Here is a 16870-nt window from a genome sequence, read left to right as displayed (position 1 = left end):
TTTAGTTACATGGTTACATGGTTTGTATATATAGCCTATGAGGATATTGAATCATAAAGAACACCATCTTTCGGGACTGAATGGCTTAACGCCTTGGTGACATGATTCTGCAATTATGAGGCTTGTAGGTTTTAATTTCTTTGTTTACATTCTTATATATTGGGAACCATTAACAAAGTGCATGGTATTTGCTCATTTCGATTGTTTTGCCTCTAAAAAACTATTGAATCTGAATTTGTGTTAGATTATGAGTACATGTTTTTTTTTAGCCTAGGATCATAAATGACAATGATTATGAAATACCCGCGCTTCTGAGAGTAGTCTATGAAGCTAAAATGGTACAAGTGGTTGAATTTCTTGATATGAGCCATTATTGATAGACTAAACCATGTAATTATGGGTATTTTATTCGGTTATGTTATTGAATTAATTGTGAAATTTGGCTGTGACGATCATTACACAGCTTTAAGCCAGTTCTGCTTCAGAAAATTCTTGATAGAGAGAGCTGAAATATGTCTGAGCCTAGTTTTGTTTTTCTTTTCATAGATGTGTATGAGTTTTTTATAGAGATTTATGACAATGTTAATTGAGCAGCCTATGATGATGTTATCCAATTACTTTAGATGTAGTGGAACTGAGACCCTGTTTACAGGGAGAACCCTTGGGGAAACTATATTCGTATGAGAATAATGGATCGAACTGAGGCATTATGGCATTTCTCATTTTTCTTTCTGATTTGGCCTGAGATACTTTTTTTTTCGGCAGAGTTTTTGGTACGTCTTGGTAATTGTTTAGTTTACTCCTGTACCATGTTTTCAACTTCTTACTATTACCATGTCCTGTTAACTGGTGTGTTTGGTTAAGTGGTGGACATGAAGACTCTAACGCCCCATAGAGTTTGTGTTGTCTTGCAGAAGCTTTTTCTTTTGTAATTAACGAGACCGGAGTTTAATATTTGACAACAGCATTAAATTTTCTGAGTCAAAATTCTTCACCTCAATCCGATGAGGAAGCGAACCCAAAAGATAGGAAGTGTCGTATGACACTCTTAAATACAGCAGTTTGATTTCATTTCTTCCTATTAAACCAAGAAACTTCTATTGAAATTCAAACTGTTTTTGATCTGTTTGATTAAGAATTTCCAAAGAATTCTTTTGATATCAGATCATTGTAGGTCCAATTTCCTTAGATTAGTATTGGCGGTGGTGGTTGTTTTGATTCTTTCTGCTGTGTGTATGATTTGGAACGGGAATCTGAGGGTATTTCTATCTCTATTTCTTGTGAATTTTCTCTAGTTTTCTTTTGATAGGATTTGTATTTATTCTGTATTATCTTAATTTGGTATTGTTTAAGAGTTTTATTGTTGTATATGATGATATCGCTGGAAATGAGTACGAAATTAGGTGAGAGGACATACCATCATGCTCTGTGAGTTTCAACATTGAAGTTACTGTATATTGATGTTTGTATTCACCGCGCGAGATGGTATTCCTCCCATCTTAATGTGTATGTTTCTGGTGCATCTGATTTTTAGTGATCTGGTTAGGGACTTGTTATCGGCGGGGGAGTTGGCACTTGTATGATATCGGTGGGGAAGATTTAGGCAAAAATTCTCTCTTTCATAGATCGGAGCTAGCCTTTTAAGTTTGTATTATGTTTGTAAATTCCATTTGCAAACGTCGTAAAGAAAACCCGAGGCTTTGTACAAACTGCATGGTATTCAACTTCTTAATTTTAATTGTAATGTCGATTACAATCTTGATTTTATTGGGACCAGTAACTTACTTCCTAACTATCCTGCTGGCTTATTTGATGGTTTTATCTTCAAAAATTCTAGCTACATTGTTAATTCTTGCTTATTTGTGTGTTAGTTATGAGTACACATTTTAGTCTATATGATCATAAATGGCAATGATTACAAAATACCCGTGCTTCTGAGAGTAATCTATGAAGCTAAAAAGGTAAAAATGGTTGAATTTCTTGATATGAGCCATTATTGATAGACTAAACCATTTAGTGTTCGATATTTTATTTAGTTAATGTTATTATATTAATTGTGAAATTCAGCTGTGATGATCATTACACTATGCCAGTTCTGCTTCAGGAAATTCTTGAGCAGCCTATGGCATTTTTCATACTGATTCATACCGAGTTTTGCCTGTAATACTTTCTATTTATTTTTTAGTTTATTCCTCTCAAGTTTTTGTTACATCAGTAATTTTTAGTTCACTAGTATCAAGTTTTTGTCCTTTAACTGATGTGTGTTCGGATAACTGGTGGACATGAAACTGAAACAACCCATAATGTGTGCTTGTGTGGCATGAACTTCTTCTTTCGATAATGAGAATGGGGTCTATTGACAGCTACATTTTCATTTTCTTAGTTTTCTTGACTTCTCGTCCGATTTCTTAAACGCAGCAGTATGATTTGTTTCAAGGTATTTCTATTGAAACTTGTAATTTGAGATCTGTTTGATTATTAGAAACCATCTTTCGGGACAGAATGGTTTCGGGACAGAATGGCTGTATGACACTTTTAAATGCACCACCATGCAGATTTATTTTCTTCCTATTGAAGTCTGGATACATTTTCAACCTGTTTGATTATAAGTTCAATTTCCTTCAATTTTTTTGATACATTTTTTTTTTCTGCTTCATTGTATTTTTTGTATTTTGATTTGTTAATCCCGATGAGGAAGCGAACCCAAAAGATGGGAAGTGCCGTATGACACTCCTAAACACGGCAGTTTGATTTCGTTTTTTCCTATTAAACCAAGAGATTCGATTGATTTTGATCTGTTTGATTAAGAATTTCCAAAGAATTCTTCTGATTTCAGATCATTGCAAGTCCAACCTCATTAGATTAGTATTGGCGGTGGTGGTTGTTTCGTTTCTTCCTGCTGCGTGTAATATTTGGAAAGGGAATCTGAGGGTATGTATCTTCTAATTCTTTTTCTAATTTTCTTTAGCTGTGATTTGTAAATAGAAATTCTGTGCTTTGATCCTTTTTAGGGTTTTCATTGTTTTAGTTTTATAACGATTTTCTGGAAAAGAGTACCACCAAATCAGGTGAGAGGATATACCCGTCATGCTTTGTGAGTATGAACAAAATCAGCAGCACAGATCAGGATTGAAGTTATTGTAAATCACTAAATTGATGTTTGCATTCACTGTGCGTGATGATGTTCTTCCCATCTTAATGTGTATGTTTCTGGTATCTGATTTTTGAATAGGGACTTGTATGATATCGGCAGGGGAGATTTTGGCAATTCATAAAAAAATCTGAGATGTTGATGGTCGAAAGATCTCCATCTCTGGTGGTCTCATATTCATGAGACATACATTTATTCAGTAATTTAATCACATGTTTAGGTATATATAGCCTATGAGGATATCGAATTATAAACAACACCATCTTTCGGGACTGAATGGCTTAACAACGCCTTGGTGACATAATTCTGCAATTCTGAGGATTTTAGGTATTAATTCTTTTGTTCATATTCTTGATTTTATGTTTTAGTCTATAAAAAGGTAAAAATGGTTGAATTTCTTGATTTGAGCCATTATTCATAGACTAAACAATTTAGGGTTAGATACTTTTTTTAGTTAATGTTGTTGAATTAATTGTGAAATTCTGCTGTGATGATCATTACATAGCTTTATGCCTATTTTAGAAAATTCTTGTGTATCTTCATGTAGATGCGTGTAATTAGTTGATTGAAAAGCCTATGATGATGTTATGCAATTTTGTTGAGATGTAGTGGAACTGAGACCCCCTGTTTACAGGGAGAACCGGGGAAACTATTTGTGGATGACAATACTGGATCTAACTGAGGCAATTATGTCATTTATCACTATTTTTTTCCTCTCTTTTCCGTAATGGTAATTGTTTAATTCACTCCTGTTAAGTTTTCATTTCAACTATTCTCCTTGTCCTGTTAACTGGTGTGTTCGGATAACTGGTGGACATGGAAACTGAAACAACTCATAGAGTTTGTGCTTGTGTGGCATGATGAGCTTCTTCTTTCGTTAATGAGAAAACGAGAACGGAGTTTATTAACAACACTGTATTAGTTAAGGTTTCTCCTTCGATTTTCAATTTGTATCTTGATTTGTGGTTCTGTGATTAATCCCGATGAGGGAGCGAACCCAAAAGATAGGAGTATGACTCTTATGCAGCATCAAACAGCAGTTTGTTTTGTATTTATTTGATTATGATATTATGATTTCAAATCTAAGGAGATTAGTTGGTTGTTGTTTCGTTTCTTTCTGCTGTGTATGATTTGGGAAGGGAATTTGAGGATATTTTATTTCTAGTCTTCTGATTTTTCTCTAGTTTTTGTAGGTGCTTAACTTTTCCCATCACCTCAGCTTAATTAATAAGAGGTTTTGTAAGAGAATGAATAGTGAATGTTAACTGATGCACTAATTCTATTGTCCCTGACATGGTTTGATCATTTTCCAGAGTAATTCACTGTTGATAGCTTTCCTTGTTTAGTTGAAGCCGGTATTCGATTCAACTTTGCAGAGGGTCATACTAAAACTTTGTACGAGTTTGTTCAGAAGGTGTCTCATGTAGAGCACCTAATGGTATAGCATGCGTACTTACCTCCGGCCCAAGGTACGTTCGGTTGCTTATTTTTTATAGATTCTTTTGCCTTGTGGGAAGTTAACTGTATTTATCATGTAGAATTGGGTCCTGTTTAGGAGTTGAATGTTAGTGCTTGTATGTTGTATGATGATATCTCTGAAAAAGAGTACCAAATTAGGTGAGGAAATATCTCTGTGAGTATGAACAAACTCAACGGCAGCAGCAAACTTGTGATTTTTCAATTTTGTTTCGGAAATGGAAGAATTGTATAAATTTTTTTTTTCTTTTTTTTTTACACGTATATTAGAGAGTATTACATTAACTAGTTGGAAGTCTATCAAGCTAAGCTCCAACAACGCACTACTACATGAATTGAACAAGTTGTCGTGCTAACCTACAATTAGCTCATGGGTAATTTTGGTTTCATTTTAATTTTGATTTTTTTTTTGTAACAGAGTGTTACTCCAACCAAGTTGACCATGGAGGTGAATTGATGGTGGTGGTGGGTTATCTAGCCTTCCTCGTCTTTATAAGGCCTAGGGCTGCACCGAAACCGCAAACCGTACCGTAACCGCAATAACCGAACCGTAACCGCACAGAACCGATGATCCAACGATCGGTCACGGTTTTCATTTTAATAACCGTTAGATTTACGGTTCGGTCAACGGTTTTACCCATAACCGCACCGAAAAACCGAATATATCTATAACCATTGATTTTATAAATCATTTTAATCCTAACCCTTCATTTATTGTATATAAGCAACTAACCTAACCCTAGACTAACACTCGCTCACCAACTCTCTCCGACTCTCTTTTATCTTCTTCAAAGAACCTGCCTCTTTCTCTTTTTTTTTTCCTTCTTTTACTTACAGTCACGACTACCATATAAGATCAAGATCATCACTCCAATCACCAACTTCTTCTTTTTTTTCTTCTTTGATTGATTCTTTTTCTTGTGTACCAACCACCTGCAGCATCATGGTTTCAAAACCGCCTCCTACACCACCATCATCAGCACCACCGCCTGCTACACCACCATCACCAGCACCACCGCTTTTTTTGATTAGGGAAATTAGAGATTGATTGGATCTAAATTTCTTTCTTTCTTTCTGTTTTTTTTTTTGAAGTATCATGTTATGTTTGTACTTTTTTACAGGAAATGGATCTGTTATTATATGAAGAGAGAAAGAAGGTATGGTTACGTTGATGGGAGATAAAGAGTTTTCAGAGATAGTATGATATGGTGGATCTGTTAAGGGGAATCATGATCAATTAACTAGTTATGATTTTTTGAGGATGGAAGCTTGAAGGTTGCAGTGGAATTAGGGAACTTAATTTGACTTACTCGGTGTTTTTCTTTCCAAAGTTTGTTGGATAAAACTTTGTTTCTTCATTTTAATGGTTCAATTGTTGAATGTGTTTGGAAATCACTTGAATGTAATGTAAGAAAATCACTTCATTTTAATGGTTCTAATGTTTGTACTTCTTTTTTTGTTCACAATTTTTCCGTCGGTATAAACCGATGACAACCGCACCGTAACCGAGTAGATTCATGTCGGTTTAAAACCGCACCGAAGAGGGAACGGTTCGGTTACAATTTTGATTCTCATAACCGCTGTATATACGGTTCCGTCAACGGTTTTAACTATAACCGAACATAACCGCACCGTGTGCAGGCCTAATAAGTCCTGAGCTTTTTTGGTGGGGGTCTTAGTTAAGGGTCATACAGATTTAGTTACGGCCCGTCTTTTCAAGTTCAGGCCCCTATTTCCTTTCCTTTTTTAGGCACAATTTGCAAATTAATAATCCCACATCGGTTATTTCAAGACTTATAATATAGTTTATAAGGAAAGACTTGGAGACATGCTATCGCCAATTGGCAAGGCATGGAAACCTTGATTACCCTTGGAAATACTTCCCTAGGTCTGGGTCTCGGCCATCCAACTCGTATATGCATGTGTATGAGGTGAGTTACGGGTAGCATTCTGTGCTGGGGTACTCGTCTATGAGACTCCAATGCAAACCTAAATGTGGCCAGGCTCAGGGTGCCTTACTATCCATTAATCGTCGGGTGACACCAACCTTATCAATTGGTTTTTGTTTTTCTTACGTCGTTTTGCAACTGATGTTTTTTTTTTATTTATTTTTTTGGGTAATCGAAGTTACTACTCATAAATACGGCCAAATTCCCATATGAGTAGTAACTTCATATGCTCGTGAATTTTTCCCATATGCTCGTGAATTTACTACTCATAAATACGGCCAAATTCCATTGTATCGAGATTAGGACTTTGTAGATGATTTAAAGTTTGCAAAGTTTTTCTACATAAGAATACACATTGAGCAAGTCTTTCTGTATACGTTTTTTTCTTGAAAGATAATTTATAGAACAAGTCGCGGAGGACGCAGACGTTCTTGGTAGTTGGTATCATATTGCCGTCCACATGCGTATTACCAATATACATAGGCTTCAGCCACTGATGTGCCAGTTTAACAAAGTCTTTCCATGAAGCAGCCTAGGTAGGTAAAGCTAAAAAAAAAAAAAAGAAAGAAAAACATTTCACTGAAATATATAAGTTTTTTTTTTGTTTCTTTAAGGATCTACCATCTGCTGTTGTTTGATATATATGCAAGGCGCCAAGCCAATCGCCCCAAAATTGGAGAATATTTGCGCCTAAGACGATCTATATCATCTACCTTGTTACCTCTGGTCTGGGTTCTGCATCCCAGATCACAAGGGAAGCCTTCGTATATAGAGACATATTTGATGAAAAGAGATATATTTACGTGCACTATCTAATTTACATTCATTTCAGAGTACTAACTTGCAATTACCATAGCTAAATCCCGTGATGCAAGGATACAAACTTGGTCAAGAAGAAATAGTACTCGGTCCTCCGGATTTTCAAGGGCCGCCGGGGGCGCACCGGACACCAGGCGACGTGCGGTGCTCTTCCGGCATGGTTCATCCAATAAGTATCTAAACTACCAATATGATTTACCAACTCTAGCAATGCATGCTATGCATGTATCTATTGTTTTCAGTTTTAGTTATTGTTGATAGTAGATTATAGAGGTACTAGCAGATCAGGTCTAGGCTTGTCTAGAACGCAACTAACCTTGCATTCCTGTTCCGCTGACCATCATAAATATATACAACTTAAGATTTTATGTGTCCATCAATTTCTATTTTTGAAGCGTACTGAGTCTGTTGTATACTACATATTACAGATGTGCTTTAGTGCATCTCATGCATTCTCAGCCGATCATAACACCTTAATTATGTTTCTTTATTTACCCGTTTAACCAAAGATGAGCGGTCCAAGCTAGCAGTGGATTCGAAAATTCTAAATATCATTTGCACATTTCTCCAAGATCAAGTCACTGTAGAGTCAAGTTTCTACACCAAAGTTAAAACCGTGGATGAATGAAAGAAAAATTATTGCGTTTGCTAAGAGGCTGCTGTAATATACAATTTTATAGTGTTTCCTATACTGACATCTCTTAAGGAAGTTTAAAATGTCTAACTACTCATCCAACATATCAATGGATCATTTCATACGCAACAAACTAAATAAGACCTGGTCCAAGCGATACAAATTTCGACTAGCAGTTCCATATTTCCAAGCTGAAGTTGCTGTTGAATGAGGTTTCCAAACCCACTTGATATGAAAAACTATGGATGAGTTAATTTGTTAATTCGACTTGTATAGATTTGGTTGTTTGTTTGTGTGGAATTAAAAGAGTACTGGCGATCTTAGTGTAGCAGATGCTGTAAAATTGTGGGTTGATGAGATAATTAATTATGACTATGATTCAAACTCATGCCAAGGAGGAGAGTGTTTGCATTATACCCTGGTCGTTTGGACAAATAGTGTTCGCCTAGGGTGTGCGAGTGTGACTTGTGATAACGATGGTAATTTTTTCATCTACAGCTATGATCCTCCAGGAAATTGGGCTGGAGAACGTCCTTACTAGAAAAAACAATGACGTGATTCCGTATAATATACCAGAAGCATGTACTATACTAGCAATAAAAGACCAAGCTAATCAAATTAAATAAACTATTATTGGCGTTCCAGAAAATAGGAATTATCAATAGGTACTATTATGGTATCTTAGTTAATGGCAGGTCCACCCACTAAAGCCCAGTAACCAGAGGTCCATAACAAAAAGAAAAAGAGGAAATTGGACCAAATTTATCCCCTGATCCGGTACACGTGCGAGATGTCATAATCCACTTTTAAAAATACCCAAACTACCCATTCCCTGATAGTACATATATATTTCTTTAAAAAAAAATCACCATTTTTTCCAAATCTGAGTTCCGTCTCCTCCTCTTTTCTATTTCTGCTCAATTTTTGCTCCTTCTTTTGGATTACGAGTTAGAGTTTTTTTGAAGATCTCTTTGAAGATTTAAATGTATGTTATGTAATATCTCTTTTTGCTGTTCTTGTTTGTTTTTTTTTCAACTGAATCTGTGAAGATCGGGTCGTTTTGATTACGTTTTCACTTTATTGTTTCGTTTTTTATTTGTTTTTTGCGTTTATTTTTGTTTTGGTTTGTTTTTTATGAATCTTGATCGTAATTATTCAATTTTTTGGTTAGATTATGATGTTTTTAACATATTTGAACTTTCGATTTGATTATCTTGTTGTTTTCGCTTCTTTATTTATCAAAATCGTGCTTGTTTGTTGTTTCAGGGGTATTATCCAACAATACATATGTTGCATACTGATACAAATTGCTCTCAATTCTGTTTTGTTCTTAGTTTTATCACTTGTTGTTGTTTGATTCATAAGTATATATCTTCGATACTGAAATAAGACTCTCTCGATTATGTTATTTTGATAGATTCTTTACATACAATTATTTTTTAGTTTATGAATCAGCAGTACATATGTGGCATACTGATACAAACTGTTTTTTTTTTTGGTCTAATCATTGTGGTTTTTGATTAAGATTTTGATCTCCATGTTTGATTTCTTGATTATTTACTAGATCTAGATGAATAATCACGTTTTTGGTTCATTTCGTTATTAGATTTGATCATACTAGTTCCATTTTGTTGTTTTTAGATTTGTTTTTTTGTATGAAACAACAGTACGCATATCCTGTATTGACATAAACCTAGCTTATTTTGAATGAAGAAGAACAAGATGGTGCATCGTTATGATTTACGAGGAGAATATTTGTTTTATGTTTCCAGGTATGCGTTCTAATCATCTTGTTTGATTATTTTGTTAGGTTTTTCTTCTTTTTATTTGTTTTTTTAATTGTATTCTGATAATCAAATCAATTTGATTGACGCTTTTATGGTTTTTAGGTTTGTTACAGTTGTTTTTCGTGTATGAATTGACAGTACATATATGTCGTACTGATACAAAACTCTTCTAATTTTGTTTTATTTGAAGTTTTTCCAATTTTTTTGGTTCGATCCATGAGTATGTATGTATAATACTGATAGGAAATGCTATTTGCTGTGTTTTTGCTCCTTTTTTAGTCTTACCCTTCAGTACTTATGTGAAATACTGTAATATGTCTTTCGATTCTCTTATTTTTCATAGATCTGTCACATGTTGTTGTCATACTGTTGATTTGTAGTTCATGAATCTTCAGTACATATATCGCATACTGATAGGAAGTGCTCCCTGTTATGTTTGATTCAGTACGTATATGAAATACTGAAATAGATGCTCTTTGTTACGTTTGATTCAGTACTGGAATTGGATATGGAGATGATCTGGAGATGCAGTTCAGAACTTATTGCAAGAAATGACAGATTTTGAATGATAGGAACAAGAGTTGTTGTTGGTTCAGATTTGCAAGCTTGTGAAATTGGTGGTGGTCTTGATGAAGTTACAAATTGGTTGTGATGTGTGTTTGATAGAAGGTGTGCTGCAAATGGATTTGGAGGAACATAGAAGGTTGGGTTGCTGATGTAAACTGAAGATACAGATGAGATAGAGGAGGAATTGTAGGTGGTGATTACTGTGAACAAAATCAGTGGATGAGATGTTCGTCTCAATGGGTTTATGAAGATGGTAGTGTTGTTTAAACAGGGAAGAAGAACAAGTCTGTGTTGCAGCTGAATTGAAATGACAATGGTGTTGATGTAGCTGTTGCAGTTGTGGTTTAAGCTAAGAAGATTGTGATGCAGCAAGATAGAAGATTACTGAGAAGATGGAGCTGAAGGCAGTGGTGAATGGTTGACTGCAGAGGTGCTGGTGCTGCAATAAAGTAAAGTGAATTGAGGAGTACTCAGATTCCTAAGTAGTGTAGCAAATATGTACTCAAATTTGTAAACAGTGTAGCAGTTATGTACTCAAATCTATGGTCCTTTATATGTTTTAATTAAATTTGGACCTCCAGATAAATAAAATCCCGATTTGGTAGAAATATGTTATTTCACACGTACTTAAACAGTGGGGTATATTAGTCATTTCCATGTTTTCAAATAACTTTGGACCTTAGAATAAGAGTAAAATCTAGTTGGACCCTTCTATAAATAACCTTATGGGCTTAGTACCCAAGAAGAAATTTTCCCTTACATGGGCAACAACTTTTGGGAAGAGAATCCACGTTAACTTCTCAAACTCGGTGGAAAATTGGGATACTGTCTTTTATTGACATTTTGTTGATTCTTTTTTTCTTTTGTTGTTTATGGACTTAAGAAAGAACCTAGAGCATGGTTTGAGAGGTTTAGTGGTTATATTCTCAAATATGGGTTTAAGAATTCAGTCTGTGATACTTCAATGTTTATATTTCACAATAGTGGTGAGAGAATGATTCTTGTGGTCTATGTAGATGACATCATTTTGGTTGGTTCTCCTGATTCTTTACCCTTCAATGTTTTCCAGCCCGAAGGCCCCGAAAAGGGACTATATTTGTGTCCATTTAAGATGGACCCGCAAATCTCATTCTAGGGTTTACTTTTATGCTGCTCGGAGTCGAAATAAAATCCATTTTACTTCACCCTCCCAACCCTTTTTCTTCCACCTTTGCAAAACCTGATTGCTCTAATTGGCTGATTTCTTCTTCATATTTGATTAGTTAAGATTTCTCGCTTGTTTTGCATTCTATTTAGATTTTTGATTGACATTCTGTTTGATGTTTTTTGATTTGTGAGGTCGAAAAATCCCGATGAGGAAGCGAACCCAAAAGAAATTTCTATTGAGATTCAGACCGATTTTGCTCTGTTTGATTAAGGATTTCCAAATAATTCTTTCGATTTCAGATCATTGCAAGTCCAATCTCCTTATATTAGTACTGGCGGTGGTGGTTGTTTCGATTCTTTCTGCTGTGTGTATGATTTGGAAAGGGAATCTGAGGGTAATTATAATTTTTCTCTAATTTTCTTTTGCTGTGATTTGTAAATAGAAATTCTGTGCTTTGATCTGTTTAGGGTTTTCGTTGTTTTATGATGATATCTCTGGAAAGGAGTACCAAATTAGATGAGAGGAAATACCATCATGTTCTGTGAGTATGAACAAAATCAGCAGCAGCATAAAAAGAATTTAAGTTATTGTAAATTGATGTTTGTATTCACCGCACGTGATGATAGTCCTCCCATCTTAATGTGTATTTTTCTAGTGGTATCTGATTTTTGTTTAGGACTTCTATGATATGATATCGGCGCGGGGGATTTTGGCAAAAATTCTCTCTTTCATATATCGGAGCAAACCTTTTATGTTTGTAAAATCCGTTTGTAAACGTCGTAGAAAAAGCCTGAGATGTTGATGGTCGAAAGATCTCCGTCTCGGGTGGTCTCATATTCCATTGCCTTGGGGAGCTGCGTTGTGGCCATTACCTCTTGGGACTGGCCATGAGACATACATTTATTCAGTAATTTAGTTACATAGTTACATGGTTTGTATATATAGCCTATGAGGATATTGAATCATAAAGAACACCATCTTTCGGGACTGAATGGCTTAACGCCTTGGTGACATAATTCTGCAATTCTGAGGCTTGTAGGTTTTAATTAAGTTGTCCTCATTGTTAATTATATTTATGGTTTTACCTCTAAAGAGTCTGGCTGCATTTTTAACTATTGAATCTGAGAATCTGAATTTCATGTCTTCCAATTAGTTGAGGTGTAGTGGAACTGAGACCCTGTTTTCAGGGAGAACCCCTTGGAGAAACTATATTCGCATGACAGTAATGGATCTAACTGAGGCAATATGGCATTTTTCACGCTGATTTGTCCTTGCCTGTAGTACTTTTTGTTGTTGAGTTTATGCTTGTAGCACGTTTTGAGTTTCAACTTTCAACTGTTCTTTCAACTGATTTCTGAAAGAACTCATAGAGTGTGTGTTGTCTTGCAGAAGCTTCTTCTTTCGTAATTAACGAGACCGTAGTTTAATAACAGCACCACATTTTCTTAGTCAAAATTCTTGACTGTATTAATTAAGGTTTCACCCTCAACTTTCAATATGTTTGTTTGTATTTTGATAATCCCCGATGAGGAAGCGAACTTTTACTTAATGAGATCGGTGCTCTCACATCAGCACTACATTTTCAAAGTAAAAAATCCGACTTAAAACTTTCATTTTATTTTCATAGTTGTTGTATATTTGTATGATGATATCGCTAGAAATGAATACGAAATTAGGTGAGAGGACATACCATCTTGCTTTGTGAGGATGAAGAAAATCAGGATTGAAGTTACTGTAAATTGATGTTTGTATTCATCGCGCGAGATGGTATTCCTCCCATCTTAATGTGTATGTTTCTGGTGTATCTAGTGATCTGTTTAGGGACTTGTATGATATCGGTGGGGGAGATTTTGGCAAAAATTCTCTCTTTCGTAGATCGGAGCAAAAAGGTAAAAATGGTTGAATTCAGTTATGTTTTGGCTGTGACGATCATTACACAGCTTTATGCCAGTTCTGCTTCAGAAAATTCTTGATAGAGAGAGCTGAAATATGTCTGAGCCTAGTTCTGTTTTTCTTTTCATAGATGTGTATGGATTTTTTTATAAAGATTTATGACAGTGTTAATTGAAAAGCCTATGATGATGTTATCCAATTAGTAGTTGAGATGTAGTGGAACTGAGACCCTGTTTACAGGGAGAACCCCTTGGGGAAACTATATTCGGATGACAATAATGGATCTAACTGAGGGCATTTATGATCATACTGATTTTGCCTGTAATACAATTTTTTTACTCTTTTTTTCTACATCTTAATTGTTTAGTTTAATCCTGTATCTCGTTTTTTGAGTTTCCATTTTCAACTATTCTTCCTTGTCCTGTTAACTGATGTGTTTGGATAACTGGTGGACACGGAGACTGAAACAAACTCATAGAGTGTGTGCTTGTGTGGCATAAGCTTCTTCTTTCGTTAATGAGACTGGAGTTTTACGACAGCACTACATTTTTGAAGTCAAAATTATTGACTGTATTCAGTCTGTTTATTTGTATTTTGATTTGCGGCTCAGTGACTAATCCTGATGAGGGAGCAAACCCAAAAGATATGAAGTGCAGTATGACTCTTATGCAGCATTAAGCAGCAGATTGTTTTGTTTCTTGCTTCTTCCTATTGAATCAAGAAATTTCTATCTAAATTTGTATTTATTTGCTATCTGTTTGATTGCTATTTCAAATCTTAGGAGATTAGTTGGTTGTTGTTTCGTTTCTTTCTGCTGTTCATGATTTGAGGGTATTTTATCTCTAGTTTTTGTAGGTGCTAGATTTGTATGTTTCCGATTACCGCAGCTTAAGTTTTTTTATAAGGCCTGGACTTTTTTGTGGGGGTCTTAGTTACGGGCATTATAGATTTTATTACGGCCCATGTTGCAATTAACCATGGAAGTTCAGCCCGCCCGATAATCTTCTTTCGCTGTAGTTTAATAAAGTAAGATAATGATATTCAAAAAACTGAATCAATATTATATAATGTGCAATTTAAATGGTGTCGATAGACGTGGCTTTCCCTGCAATTATCGACCTCCTCTCATATCTTAGTCACCTGCAAATCTGACTAGAACTTTTTCTATTCAAACCATCGGACGGGGTAGGTAGGTTTTGGAAATAATTTCCCTCTTTAACAGATTGGAGGAAACCAGCTATGCTTGTACAGTCCGCTTGACACACCCAAATATGGATATGGCGTGGTTGGTAATTTGGGCGTGTTCAAACCGAGAAAAAGTAGTGTTCACCGGAAATTAGGAAAGTTATAAAAGCGGCATTAACTGTTCGAGGGAAATTAGGGAAGTGCTAGAAATTGGAAAGAGACCTGACTGACCTATAAATACTTTCGCAACATAAACAAAAAAAAGCATAAACTATAGTCTCTGCAAAAACCGAAGAAGAAACAAGGAAAGAAAGCAGCAAGCTAAGGATGTCCTATCTCGAAGCAGTAGAACCGCACAAGACCGCAAGTAGGACTCGCACTTCAAGCTCTAGCCCACCAAACAAAATCCAGGAACAGAAGAAGTTGCTGGTGTCGGATTTAGATCAAACCCTTGTACACATCACAATCAGTACTGGATCACTTAACAAGCCATGTGATTTTTCATTTACTATAGGGGAGCGCACTTGTTATGTCTTACTGAGGCCGTATGTTCGCAAGTTCTTGGAAAGGGTCTCTGAGTTGTTTGATGTAGCCATCTTCACTGCAAGTGGCAGAGGTTATGCGGATCCAACAAATTTTTGCATGCAGAAAGACAATGGCATTCCAATTGCAAGTTGGTATTCTGATCCACAAGATAAAGAACTCTCTACAATACTCCCTTTCTTAAAGAGGTTGGCTGTTGCAGATGATGTAAGGCTTATCATTGCCGAGAGATCAAATCATTACAGAAGGATTTTCTGGTTGAAGCATTTAGCTACTCAAAAGCTGAATCAACAGGAAGGAAACACATAAGTTAAGTTGAATTCGGCGGATTAATATTTATTGTCTTTTTGTCTTAACGTCTTGTATTAATCAATCGATATAAATGCATGGTAAACTTTAATTAAGTTCGTGATGATGTTTCTACAGTATTAGGAGAATGTTAACATTTCATATAGTTTATAATCAGTCATTCCAATGTTAATGTACTGGAGAATATATATCATGTATAATATTCCTTCTGTTTCAATTTACTTGACATTGTAGAGTTTTTAACGGAGATTAAAAAAATATCAGAGAGATCAAAATCTTTCCAATTCTACCTATATTAATTCTTCTTAAAGATTTAAATGACCTAGTTTTAGTTTCTAGATTTTAGGGAAAGTTATCAATCCCATAGTAATTTACTTGGGATGTATTACCAAATTCTCCATCCTTTTGGAACACAATAAAAAAATAGAGTATGTATTTTCTCCATGGCTTCTCTTAGAGCATAGCTCGGTTGAACTCACCAAGCGTTGGTATGCAAAGTTTGGTTGTCATATTTTAGTACCAAAAATCATCTAAGAGTCGCTTGATTATGTACTAGAGTCAACTTCGTTTAGGTTAGAATAGAAATTTTAGGAATGTTGAGACATACAAATATTACTTCGAAGACCTAAAGAAAGTGAAAAGAAACGACTACGACGGCGACATCATCCATCCACTTGAGGTTAGTAATATTGACATGAGAAATTCAATTCATAACGTATCTTTCAAATCGTGCTATATTGAAACATAACATGCAAAGTGTATATATTGTATATATTGTAGTTGATCACAGTATTAAGGAATTAGGATACTAAGTATAATGTTTATATTTTGAACTTTGTATTATATGACATCAACATAATCTTGTATATATTGTAATGATTATGTGTATGGGTTATGGTGAGGATTTCATCCTAGGAAACACTGTTTTACAATTATTTAAAGGAAATACATTCATGAACTTGTTTCGTGAATCGAAATGGAAATCAATATATATTGGTCCGGGTATTCATTGCATATTCATTGGATGACCAATATGTGACTTATGGTCGATGCAACCAAATCAAAGTAATCATCATTAGATGGTATGATCGATCATTGTAATTGGTGTGACCGATCCTTGTGAGAGGTGTAACCGATCCGTGTGAGAGGTGTAACCAGTCCAGTAAAGATGTGTGACCTATCACAAGTAGGAAACATATTTTGGTACAAACGATCCGTGTGATTGGTATAATCGATTCAACCCATGTAAGTGACTTGATATGATCAATCACTTAGTTGTATTTGAATTTTGGTAGAACCAATTCTAAACTTGTTTGAAAGTGTGGTAGAACCGATTCCAAGAACACAAATCCATTGTGAATATGTAATAAGTATTTGTAATGAAAAGATGTCAACATACTTTGAACATGA

At 35.2% G+C, this 16870-nt stretch overlaps 1 protein-coding gene, 1 long non-coding RNA gene, 12 other non-coding genes and 1 pseudogene across 14 annotated transcripts; all 15 read left to right on the top strand.

Annotated features, from left to right (window-relative positions):
• The first annotated feature begins 31 nt into the window (after nt 1-31).
• On the top strand, nt 32-124 carry LOC113307057. The gene has a single exon (XR_003339023.1). It is a non-coding gene; the product is annotated as a small nucleolar RNA SNORD96 family (small nucleolar RNA).
• LOC113304268 lies at nt 121-6079 on the top strand. The gene is made up of 2 exons (XR_003338118.1): nt 121-4620; nt 5046-6079. It is a non-coding gene; the product is annotated as an uncharacterized LOC113304268 (long non-coding RNA).
• On the top strand, nt 284-370 carry LOC113307369. Its single transcript, XR_003339147.1, has one exon. It is a non-coding gene; the product is annotated as a small nucleolar RNA U36a (small nucleolar RNA).
• LOC113307283 lies at nt 438-527 on the top strand. Its single transcript, XR_003339077.1, has one exon. It is a non-coding gene; the product is annotated as a small nucleolar RNA Z223 (small nucleolar RNA).
• Nucleotides 594-706, top strand: LOC113307290. Its single transcript, XR_003339083.1, has one exon. It is a non-coding gene; the product is annotated as a small nucleolar RNA Z278 (small nucleolar RNA).
• LOC113307362 lies at nt 1000-1065 on the top strand. Its single transcript, XR_003339142.1, has one exon. It is a non-coding gene; the product is annotated as a small nucleolar RNA U49 (small nucleolar RNA).
• LOC113307367 lies at nt 1907-1993 on the top strand. The gene has a single exon (XR_003339146.1). It is a non-coding gene; the product is annotated as a small nucleolar RNA U36a (small nucleolar RNA).
• LOC113307363 lies at nt 2685-2750 on the top strand. Its single transcript, XR_003339143.1, has one exon. It is a non-coding gene; the product is annotated as a small nucleolar RNA U49 (small nucleolar RNA).
• Nucleotides 3379-3474, top strand: LOC113307056 (annotated as a pseudogene).
• Nucleotides 6080-12472: 6393 nt separating the features above from the next.
• LOC113307054 lies at nt 12473-12565 on the top strand. Its single transcript, XR_003339021.1, has one exon. It is a non-coding gene; the product is annotated as a small nucleolar RNA SNORD96 family (small nucleolar RNA).
• A 298-nt stretch (nt 12566-12863) lies between these two features.
• On the top strand, nt 12864-12973 carry LOC113307340. Its single transcript, XR_003339124.1, has one exon. It is a non-coding gene; the product is annotated as a small nucleolar RNA snoR97 (small nucleolar RNA).
• A 471-nt stretch (nt 12974-13444) lies between these two features.
• Nucleotides 13445-13534, top strand: LOC113307284. The gene has a single exon (XR_003339078.1). It is a non-coding gene; the product is annotated as a small nucleolar RNA Z223 (small nucleolar RNA).
• A 67-nt stretch (nt 13535-13601) lies between these two features.
• Nucleotides 13602-13718, top strand: LOC113307292. The gene has a single exon (XR_003339084.1). It is a non-coding gene; the product is annotated as a small nucleolar RNA Z278 (small nucleolar RNA).
• A 145-nt stretch (nt 13719-13863) lies between these two features.
• LOC113307339 lies at nt 13864-13972 on the top strand. Its single transcript, XR_003339123.1, has one exon. It is a non-coding gene; the product is annotated as a small nucleolar RNA snoR97 (small nucleolar RNA).
• Nucleotides 13973-14935: 963 nt separating this feature from the next.
• Nucleotides 14936-15460, top strand: LOC113304937 (nuclear envelope morphology protein 1-like). Its single transcript, XM_026554059.1, has one exon. The coding sequence runs from the start codon at nt 14936-14938 to the stop codon at nt 15458-15460; it is 525 nt and encodes a 174-aa protein (XP_026409844.1).
• The last annotated feature ends 1410 nt before the right edge of the window (nt 15461-16870 follow it).

The sequence above is a fragment of the Papaver somniferum genome, chromosome 8, assembly GCF_003573695.1.
Source record: "Papaver somniferum cultivar HN1 chromosome 8, ASM357369v1, whole genome shotgun sequence".
In the NCBI taxonomy this organism is placed as follows: domain Eukaryota; kingdom Viridiplantae; phylum Streptophyta; class Magnoliopsida; order Ranunculales; family Papaveraceae; genus Papaver; species Papaver somniferum.
This window is presented reverse-complemented; position numbering and strand designations above follow the sequence as displayed.

Excerpts from the sequence above, each read along its gene's own strand:
- LOC113304937 (XM_026554059.1), top strand. The coding sequence starts at position 14,936 with ATGTCCTATCTCGAAGCAGTAGAACCGCACAAGACCGCAAGTAGGACT.